The sequence below is a fragment of the Gorilla gorilla genome, chromosome 18 (assembly GCF_029281585.2).
Source record: "Gorilla gorilla gorilla isolate KB3781 chromosome 18, NHGRI_mGorGor1-v2.1_pri, whole genome shotgun sequence".
Taxonomy (NCBI): Eukaryota; Metazoa; Chordata; class Mammalia; order Primates; family Hominidae; genus Gorilla; species Gorilla gorilla.
Window position 1 is genome coordinate 19,711,535 of NC_073242.2, and position 11,177 is coordinate 19,722,711.

An 11,177-nucleotide genomic window follows, 5' to 3' on the forward strand; every position below is an offset into this window, starting at 1 on the left:
CTTTCCTCACCTTGTCTTTCTGCACATCCACGGCACTCTTTAGAAGGTAATTTTTTTTAAATCTCTCAAATCTCAGTTTAATTTCACACTGCTCCTTCCTTATCAAGCTGGCCCACCCATCCTCCCTCTCACTGTCTTCCCCCAGGGGCTCAAGTTCATCATTTTCTCCTGCATTGCTGTCTCTTTTGTACTGTCTCATTCCAGTTGGTCCAATGAGTGTCCCAAATCCTTGCTTTTTGGCTCTGCTGGCTTATTTTGTGTGTCTCGAGAAGTGAGAAACATCTTGCTTACTTAAAAAGGAGGAGGAAAGGGGGAAAGAGATGGAGTTTTAGGAACAGGTGGGACACCGATTTTCTCCACAGAGCACAGAAAGGAGGGACAGAGGTTAGTTCAAACAACTGCCTGGCATTAATGAAGGTGAAGCCATACAACAAAATTGCACTGTTTGCCTTATTGCACTGTTTAATAAGGCAGCATGTTTGCATGCTGGCTTGACTGTGCGACAGTAGATAAGATGCTTCGTTTTTCTGAGTCTCAGTTTGTTCATTGTAAAATGAGTTCAAAGACAGGTATAGGTCGCAGAGGTGTGGCAGGGATTAAGTGTAATAATACAGGTGACAGAGATCCAGTGTGGAGAAGGCACTGAGTGAGGAATAAGTGCTTTTCTTGGACAAGGCACTGTGCTAAGCCATTTTTACGTAGATGATCTTATTTCATATATACCACCTGTGTGGGTAAGAGGTACTACTGTTGCCCCCATTTTGCAGATGGGGAAAATTATGATGAAGAGAGGTGAAGAGTTCTTAAGTGGCAAAGCTGTACCCATATTTCACATTAGAATTCCTTCGATCCTACACCAACCAGTTAAAAATTAGACTGTCTGGGGCAATCCCCTAGCTCTTCCTCCCAACCTAGAGACCGAAGGTAGTCAGAGACATCCACCACTTTCCTGTGATACTAGCTCTGCTGTTGCTAAACATTCAGGCGCTCCCCATCCATCCCTCGGTTCCCACCCATGTCTCCAACAACTACTGCGAGAATTTTGGAAACTTGGGGTGAGTCCACTGCCAGGAAGAGTGATTCAATTAAAATCTCAGTTTTCAACAATATGAGCAAGAGCTGTGGTCTGTTACTCCACACCCAGCAAAGCTGCGTCTCCCAGTCAGTGGTGGAGTAATGAGAGTTTGCTAATTGCTGCTGGCTGGGGAAGGGAGGTGATGGGGAAGGCTGGTGGCTGGGGAAGGGACCATTGTGGTGAGCTCAACACGCGGAGTTACATGCTGACCTGAATGCTTTCTTCTGTGTATCTCAGTCCCTCCTCTGGTCACTGGTGGGGCTGAGCAAGCAGACCCCCCTCCTTACAACTTGATCGGCTTCATGATATCTATGACCGCAGCAGTGCAGTGTCAATCAATGAATGTCAGGCACCAAGGCGAGGGTTTTGCTTGTGCCATCATCTGCAGCAACATCCTTACTTCTCAACACCACTCCAGGGGATAGCTACCCTCATAATTCCCATTTTACTGTTGTGGAAACTGAGGCACAGAGACATGAAAAGCTTGCAACCTCACCCCAGCAGAACCTGGATTAACATTCACTCTTCATTGCCAGGACATGCTTGTCTCCCCTTATGGTTTTAAGAGAATGACTTAAAGAATTCACCTTTGAACCAGCCTTGTGGGCTGTTAACAAAACTGCTAGCAGACCAAGACTTTTGGATAAGCCTGGCCTCCCCAGTCATTCTTCTTTAGGTTGCTTGGTCCTTACGCATCCATCTGCTGTCTTTGGAATCATGCGCTTGCATTTGGGAGCTCCTGGAACTCAGAGACTGCATCCTAGGAGTCTTTGTGTCCTTTTGACACCCAGTTAATACTTGGCATACCATAGTGGCCAAAACTATTAGTTGAGGGTATGAAGACATCAACAACAGCTAAATCCTAATCCTAGCTTCATCCTTTTAAGTTCCCAAACTCTGGGCTAAGCCTGTGGCTAGCATAGTGCCTGGCATACAGTAGATGTCAATGCTGTGTGTCAGGAAGGCCCTAGCTGGCATAGGAGTTGGGATGTGAAGGTGCGAGGTACCTTGGCTTCCACCTTGAGGTCTTTGAAGGCCTAATTTTTCCTCATTTTCTCCATCCTCTTGTCCCTGCTTTGAACTCTTGAAGGGTCAACCTCTGCTTGTCTTTGTCTCTGTCCCTTAAATGGTTTCATTAGAAAAGCCTGGGATAGTGAGTGAGTGAGTGGCTACCTCACTCAGTAGAGGAGGTGCAAGGGTGGGTGGATTGTTGGGGGGACATTCTGATGGGAAGGCTGAGGGGGAAAGAGGTTCTGACACTTTTCCAGTTCAGCAAGCATCATCAAATAACCAACCTTCTCAAAAACTCATTTCCCAAAACAGTGCTCTGGGGAGAGAAGCTCCAAAGGGCTGAAGGGGGGAGGTGGATCCTGGACTAAAATCAATCCCAGCTCAAGGTAATTACAGGACATGTGCTGCCACCCCGGCAGGGCAAGTCCGTGGCTGAGCTGCTCTCCTAGGGCAGCCGTGGCGATTAGTTAGGAATAAAAGCCTCATCACTGGCTTGGGGAGAGAGGCTCACACATTAGTAAACTTGCGCTTTCTCATGCCTGCCAAATTTGGGAGGGGGGATTTATTGAAACAATCTCATCAGGGGCCCTGACTGCCACGTTGAATGTTTGGGAAAGGAAATCTCAGCCAGGCTCTCAGAAATCCAGCTCCCAAGTTCCCAGGATCGCAAGATGCTAAGGTTCGCAGACTAAGAGATGACTAGGTAGATGATGCTAAGATTTCAGGCTGTGCACTGGATTTTTTTTTCTCTCTTTCTCTCTGCTTCTTTCAGTCCCTCTCTCCTCTCTGCATGCAAGTAATCTTTAGGAATCTATTTGTCACCGAGACTGCCTGCAAGGAGGGTCCACCCAAAGCTGGAGCCCCAGGAAAAAAGCTTTCTCTCTCTCTCGCTTTCTCTCGCACACAGCCCAGGCAAGCACTCCCTCCTTCTCGGCAGCTCAGCTCTCTTCAGGAATTCAGGACAAGTCTCAGCCACACTTTGGAAAGGACATTAAGATGTGGGACCAGCCAGACATCCACAGCAGCCGTGAGCTGCCCAGGGTGGGTAGACCTGGAGGCCAAGCCGGGGGGCCAGGCATGTCCTCAAGGAGACTGTGACCCCCTGAGGTGGCAGCCACCGCAGGCTGCCCTGTGTGTCTCTGCACCCTTGCCCTGGCCAGGGCATGGTCCCAGAGCCAACCCCTGATTCTCCTTAGCCAGCTGGGAGACCCTTTTCTTGCTAGGCATTCTTTCTCCATTCCAGTGCCCCCCGAGCAAGAGAGTGCTCAATGTCAGGGTCTCCAGCTTCACCTCGTGTCAGGCGGGGACACGCAGAGGGGCAGAGGTGCCCCAAGTGGGGTGGACGTGCAGGGGCCACGGGAGAAGGGAAGCCTCCACGAAGCCTTCTGTCCAGAACATGCAGTCAAGTCAAACACACACAAAGACCTCTATGCCCCCACCCCATGAAAGCCGCCCCCTCCAGACGCGCGCACAAATGCACCTTCGAATCCATGCTCACATGCCCAGCCCATCGCTCGCCGTCACAGTCATCACACACACACACACACACACACACACACACACACACACACACACACGCTCGCGCGCGCGCACACACACACACACGGTCCCCAGCTAGGGCACAGCAACTTCTTTTCCCCATGTGTGGAAATATCCATAGTTGCCCTTAAAGCTTAAACTTTTTCCGAGGGGGCGCCAGGGAACGCACGGGGGAGGACGGGGGATTCTGGGTAGGGTTGCCCGGCACTTGGGGTTCCTGGCTTCCCTCCCTCTCCCCCACGCCCCTCACCTGGTAAACCGAGGCACAGCAAGAGGCTGTAGTAGACCACGGGCACGAAACCCAAGCCGCAGGCCGAGCCGGGGGACCACCAAGACAGCGAGCTGTTGGCTGCGAGGTGGGCGTGCGTGTGCTCCATGAGCGCGCCCCTCGCTCCCCTTGCCGCTTCGCGCCCGGCCTGCCAGCCCGACTCTGGTCGCCGGCTCGGTGGTGGCGGCGGCGGAGGCAGCAGCAGCTGGAGCAGCAGCGCCTCTCTCCCCGCAGGACTGGCTCCTACCCTTGGCCGTGATCCCCTCTGCTCGCTCCGCACCTGCCCGCCTGGAGTCTTGGCTCAGCCCTCCCGCAGGACGCGGGGCGCAGGGTGCGGGGCGCGCTGCGCGGGGCCTCGGGAGGGGCTCCCGGAGCCCGTCTGTGCGCCTCCCACCTCGGACCCGCTCCACTCCCGCCTCAAAGCCGGGGGGCTGGGACGCCGCTCCCCGCAGCCAATCAGCGGCTGCCTGGAAGCGGAGTGTGTGTGGGGTGGGAGGGATCCGGAAGAGGAGGGGGTCCCAGCCGCCTCGCTTGGCTCCACTTTCAGGGGAGAAGATGCAGTTAGACCTGGGAACCCCGAAGGAAGACCGGAGTGGAAAATAGGCTACCCCCAATCTCCAACCCCGAGGGAGGGGCGTGGTGTGGGTAGGATCTGCCTCTCCCGCAGCGGCTCCTCACTCCTCCAGCGTGTCCTCAGTTTGCCTTTCTCCACTCTCCTCGCAGCCACCTCTCTTGCCCCTCTCCAATGCTTCCAGTCCATCTCCAGATAGAGGATTCTATACCTAGGGCAAAGAACGGGGGAAGGGGTGGGGCTGTTGGAGCAGCGAGGATGCTAAAGCGTTGTCGGTTTTCCTCGACAAGGGAAGCTGAGCTTGCCGGCTCTGGAAAGAGGGGTGCGTGCCTCCCTGTGCGTGTGTGTGGCGACTCTGGGGGTGGCCGCCGGTGAACTGTCCCCTAACTGGAGTGCGTTTGAAGAGGATACAGACTGGCTAAGAGAAGCCCCTCCTGCATGCCGCCCTTCAGTCAGGAATAAGGATGTTGCAGACACTCAAACACGCACTCGCCCACGCTCACACAAAGACACACAATACCCAGGCATGCGGTGTACTCACACGCTCACTCAGGCACGCGGATGCCCTCCCATCCCACACCCAGACCCTTGAAAACACGCAGGCATCCTCATCACCATGCACAAGACCACACTCACAGGGCGCTCCAAACATACGAAAACGCACGCGGGAGTCATGGGGGCTTGTCGAGAGTGCTTGAAGGTTGTGTGAAGGGTAGCATTTGTAAAGCAGGTGGGATCCAAGCAACGTGTGGGTGGGTGGTCCTTTCTCCTCAGGGCAGGCAGGTGGAGGGTTCTGGGTGTGGCCACCACAGACTTGAGGAGAAAGAGAGGAGAGAAAGAGAAAGAGAGAGAGAGAGAGAGAGAGAGAGAGAGAGAGAGAGAGAGAGAGAGAGAGACATAGTGTCTGTCTGGGGCTCAAGACAGTGAGTGTGAGAGAGTTAAAGATTCTGCAGGAATACCCAGGCCAGGCATCCCCAGGAGCAGACTGTAGCAGCTGCCTATGCAAAGAGCTGTGATGGGTCTGAGAAGCCTAAGACCCCCCGCCCTCAAACCCGCCACCCCTGCTGCTTCCCAACGCCCCTCACCCCTATATCACATCCATTCCTGGAGAGAAGGAACTGGCTGAGCTTTCCCCAGCCTCTTCCAGGTCTCCCAACGTGGAGCAGACCCCTAGCCCTCAAGACCAGCAAAGAGCATGTATCCAGTTCTTGTCTTTGTTAGAGGTTACCCCAGGCAGGGATGGGGGGACACTCTAGGGCAGAGTGGAAATCTCCAAAGCATACAGAGTCAGGCAGTCTGCATAAGGGGAGCATCTACTGGATCTAGCTGGGTCTGTGGTAAGCAAGGAGGCACGTGGCCCCACAAAAGGGCAGATTAGAGTCACATGGACCCAGCCCAGTGAGGCCAGGTCTGAGATTTCAAGCCCCACTAGATACTGAAATTTTATTATGACCTCTCTCGATTAAATATGACTACTGCAAACACAAAGAAAACAAGAACACCGCTGCATTGATGAATAAAGCAGTGGCTGGCCATTGTAGAAGCTCAATAAATAATTGTTCAAAAACCTATAGATTGGATTGGTCTGCAGGCAGCTAGACTGAGATGAGAAGTTGGGGATAGCCAGGGATGGGGGGAAATGTATGTGATCTGACAAAGCCCTCCTAGTCTCTTCAAAGATGCCCTCTGCATTGGGAATGATGGATAAGGCTTCTGGGCTTTTGCACTGGCCATTCCCTTTGCCTGGAATGTTCTTCCTCTGCACAGCTACAGGAAGCTGTTTCCTCACCTTCTTAGGGTCTTTGCTTATCCGTCCTTTTCTCTTTGAAGCTTTCCCTTATAATCCTATTTACATTGAAATCTCTACTCCCCTCCCTATTGAAATCTCTATTCCTCTCCCACCTCAAAGTATTCACATCCTCTGTCCCTCCCTGCTTAATTTTTCTACATAGTGTATAGCGCCATCAGCAGACCATACACGTTGTATTTATTTACTTTACTCTCTCTTAGAAAGGCAGGGCCTTTTGTCTGTGTTGTTCCTGGTTGCGTCTCCGCTTCACACGGTGCCTGCATGCTGCAGACTCTCAATAGACATCGAAACAATGAACGGACTCAGCACCCAGGGCCTGCAAGGAGATGAGTTTATCTTTGCTTGTCTTTGCAGGCCAGGGTCTCAGAATGCTGTTGGGGTTAGGGGGATTTAGTATATAATGATCACGTATGACTAGTCACTCCAAAAATGATTTGAGTGGTTTGAATTCACAGAACTACAAACTTGGCTAGGCAGAGGGACTGGACTGCATGGGAAATCTTGACAGACTTTATTGTGTCTGAACCTTTATTTCTCCACGTAAAATGGGGATGAAAGAAATCAGGTATGCCTTTGTCCCAGGAATGCTGAGCTGGGAGAAAAAGAGGGGTGTGGTGTGAATGGTGCAGACTGCAGTTCTGGAGAATGGGGAATTGGATTAGGTCCTCTGCCGGCTCCGTCAGGAACACTGGCAGTTTGTCAAGGTCCAAGTTTCCTGGAAAATGGATAGTTTGGATGAGAAGATTTTTTTTTTTTTTTTTTTTGAAGAGATGGGTCTCACTATGTTGCGTGGACTTGTCTCAAACTCCTGCCTCACCCTCTCAAAGTGCTGGGATTATGGTCATAAGCCAATGCACCTGGCCTGGATGAGAAGCTCTTTAAAGACTTAGGTCAAGCTTTGAGTGTTCCTGGGTCCCAGGGAATGAGCAGGATGAGTTAACAACAAAAGTCTGTTTAATTTTGCTTAAGGGGCTGATCCACTTGATTGGTTCTGTATGACAATGGCAGACTCAGTTCAACAACAGTGGTTGGCTGAATTCATTCATTTATTCGTTCTTTCAACAGAATGTTACTGGACACGTAACATATGCTGGTCAGGAGCAGCCACATAATTTGCAAGGCCCAGTGCAAAATAAAAATGCGAGGTCTCTTGTTCAAAAATTATTAAGAATTTCAAGACACCAAGAGTAGAGCATTAAACCAAGCATGGAGCCCTTTCAAGCACAGGACCTTGAGTGACTACATAGATCACACATCCATGAGGTCAGTCCTGCTTAGGAGACACAGGTGAGTGATAAGAGTTAACATTTACTGAGGGTTTGTTAAGAGACAGCCACGACTTAACTCATTGCATCTTCATTATCACAATGGAAGGAAGGTATAATTATTAGCCCCATCTCACAGGTGAGAAAACCAAGGCAGAGAGAAGTTTAGTAATTTGCCCAAGAACACCTGGTTGGAATAGAATCCAAGGCAGTTGGCTCCAGAGCGTGTGCTGAAACCATCAGGAGCTCAGACTAGTGGAAGGATAGGTAAGTGATAGGAAACATCACACACTGTCATGTAGGCTCTTTGTTACATGAAGGCAGGATCTTCATCTGTCTTATCCTTCACTGTATCCTTAGTGCCAAGAGCAGTGCCAGGTAGGTGTCCAGAAGTAAATCTTAGATTAGTTAATAAATAAATATAATAGAAATATATACAGAATTTTAGAGGAGGAGTTTCACACTTGAATGCCTGTGAGCCTGGGCAGGTAATAAATATTCTTCATTGTCTTTTTCTTTTTCTTTTTTTTTTTTTTTTTGAGTCAGAGTCTTGCTCTGTTGCCCAGGCTGTAGTGCAGTGGCATGATCTTGGCTCACTGCAAACTCCGCCTCCCGGGTTCACGCCATTCTCCTGCCTCAGCCTCCCAAGTAGCTGGGACTACAGGCCTCTGCCACCACGCCCGGCTAATTTTTTTTTTGTATTTTTAGTAGAGACGGGGTTTCACTGTGTTAGCCAGGATGGTCTTGATCTCCTGACCTCGTGACCCTCCTGCCTCGGCTTTTTTTTTTTTTTTTTTTTTTTGAGACAGAGTCTTGCTCTTGTCACCCAGGCTGGAGTGCACTGCAACCTCTGCTTCCTGGGTTCAAGAGATTCTCCTGCCTCAGCCTCCCAAGTAGCTGGGATTATAGTCACCTGCTACCATGCCTGGCTAGTTTTTGCATTTTTAGTAGAGATGGGGTTTCACCATATTGGTCAGGATGGTCTCAAACTCCTGATCTCAAGTGATCCACCTGCCTCGGCCTCCCAAAGTGCTGGGATTACAGGCGTGAGCCACTGTGCCCGGCCACATTCTTCACTTTCATAGGAAATATGCTGTCTCCCATTTTTCCTGGAAACTCTTGGTCCTCTTCGTCTAGATTCTGTTTCTCCACCCTTTGATAGAGGCGGCAGTATGAAGGGATAATTCTTTAAGATAAACAACAACATAAACATAACTTAAATTGCAACTAACACTTTACTCAGAGTTCGGAAGGCAATAGGGAGTAGTGGGGACTGTAACAAACTAGATATGCGTATGCTAGTCACTGTATGGAATTCTGGGTATACAATTGTTTTTAAAAGTTGACATGGTCTCTGCTTTCCTGGATCTTTAAGTCAAGTGCAAGATATAGGCATGAATCAATTCATACACACACACACACCCCCATGGATAATTTGCTCAAGGGGCTGATCCACTTGATTGGTTCTGTATGACAATGGCACACTCAAGCCAACTGTGGTTGGGGCTTGGATATGGGCTATAAAAAAAAAGTGAAAGGAATGAGCCAGCATGCACCAAGGAGTCAAGGAAAATTCTATGTAGTCTGGCGGTCAGAGAAGGCTTCTCTGAGGAAGTGATATTTGAGCTGAGATGTGAAGGATAAGTAAGGATTAAGAGATGAAGGATAAGTAGTGAAGGGATGTTGGTCTAGGGGTGAGGGGAGCATCCCAGGTGGAAGAAAGAGGCAGTGCAAAGGCCCTGGGGTGGGAGTGAGAAGAACTCTTTGAGGAGGTGGGAGACCAGGGACTGTGTGTGTGTGTGTGTGTGTGTGTGTGTGTGTAGGTGCAGTACAAGCAGATCCATGCAGTTAGGCAGTGAGTGGGGTCTTGTAGGCTACAGGGAGAAGTTAGGTCTTTATCCATGGTTTTAAGCAGGGGAGTGCTGTGATTATATTTGCATTTTCAAATACTTACTATGTCAGGGAGGTGGAGAATTGATGGAAAAGAGGCAAGAATAGAAGTGGGTAGACGAGTTTCGAGGTTGTCATGTTGGATATGTGAGAAATGATAGTGGCTTGGACTAGGGTGGTATTAATGATGGAGTGGGCTGCATTCCAGAAGTTAGGAGAGTGTGTGTGCAAAGAAAGAGGGAGAGGGAAAGGCAAAGTGAGAAAGGGAGTTAGGAGCAAAAGAGAGTGAAGAGTCAGCTAGAGAGAGAGGGAGAGACAGAGATGTGGAGAGAGACACAGAGAGACGGAGATAGATGAATAGACAGACAGACTGGTAGGAAGTGAAAGGCAAACGCACAGTGATTATGATTAAGGTTGTTCTAGATGGAAGGGCTGATGAAATGGGGCTTGTAGCACCCTGGGTCCACTTGGCTGAATCCTCTGTCCTCCCACTTCCTACAGACTGTAGCTTGCCCTCTGGTTTCTCCCTGCTTTTCAGGACTCCTTTAAAGGATAACTTTGACCTCAAAATCTTTCCTGACCTGCACATCCCCGTTTACCTCCCACGTGGACAGTCTTTCTCCTGAAGCATCTCTTACCACATTGTGTTGGCACTCACAGGTTATCTGTTATCTGCCCTTCCTGCATTTAGATCACCTCCTGGCAAGGGAAGTGTCCTTCATCCTGGAATGTTCAATGCAGAACCTAATTGCAGTGCAAGCAGTATAACTGTCAACTGTTGAGGCTTACATCCAGACCTGGGTTTGAATCCCAGCTCAGCTCCCTTAGTTACTGTGTGTTCCCCAGGACTCTTTTTATTGAAATTGATGAAGAAAAACTTAAACTAGTTTAATTTTTAAAAAGGAATGTATCGGCTCTTAAAACTGAAAAGTATAGAAGTTTGCCTACCTGCAGGCCTGGCTGATCCAGGTGCAAATGCATACCTGGCTTTTTCCATCAATGGCTTCTGCTTTGCCTCGATTAGCTGCATTCTTAAGCAGGTTTTTACAATATAATAAAAAGATGAACACCATCATCCCTAGATTTATCCTATCAGATTAATAACCAGAGCTAAAAGAGAACTGGAACAAAAGCCCTGGGAAAGACCCCTGATGAACCAACCTGGGTGAGGGGCTCATCTCAATTAAACTCACAAGTTTGAGTTAGATTTCTATAGCCAACAACAAAAAAAATACATACATACATATATATATATATATATATATATATATATACTGATTGCAACATATGTCTCATGTGTCCAGTGACAAAGCCAAGAGAACGGGTAAGTTCTTTCCAAACCACACTGACGACTATGAGAGGAGGTGGACCATTTATTCAAAGAAAAGTTGGGATTCCATAACGGGAGGAATGGAAGTAAATGATGGCTAGGCTGCATGTTTGTGAGCTGAATTCAGCCCAAGGGATACCAGTTTGCTGGTCCTGTTAGATTTACACTGTATGTTTTATTCTAAAAAATTAAATAGATTTTGGTTTTTAAAGATGTTTTAGATTTACAGCAACATTGAATTGAAGGTACAGAGATTTTCCAAATGCCTTCCATCCCCACACAGGTATAGCCTCCCCTATTATCAACATCCTGCACAAGAGCAGTCCATTTGTTACAACTGGTGAGCCTATGTGAACACATCACTATCACCTAAAGTCCACAGTTCATATTAGCGTTAGAGTTTTCGGTGTTGTACATT

The 11,177-nt window shown here is 49.0% G+C and overlaps 1 protein-coding gene across 1 annotated transcript in view; it reads right to left on the reverse strand.

Moving 5' to 3' along the window:
* Positions 1 to 4,276, reverse strand: part of GPR139 (G protein-coupled receptor 139) — a 42,374-nt gene extending 38,098 nt beyond the window's left edge. Inside the window, exon 1 of the mRNA XM_031002992.3 lies at positions 3,876 to 4,276. Within this exon, the coding sequence (XP_030858852.1) occupies positions 3,876 to 4,002 (127 nt within the window). The 5' untranslated portion in view covers positions 4,003 to 4,276. The remainder of the gene's footprint in view (positions 1 to 3,875) is intronic.
* Between the last annotated feature and the right edge of the window lie 6,901 nt (positions 4,277 to 11,177).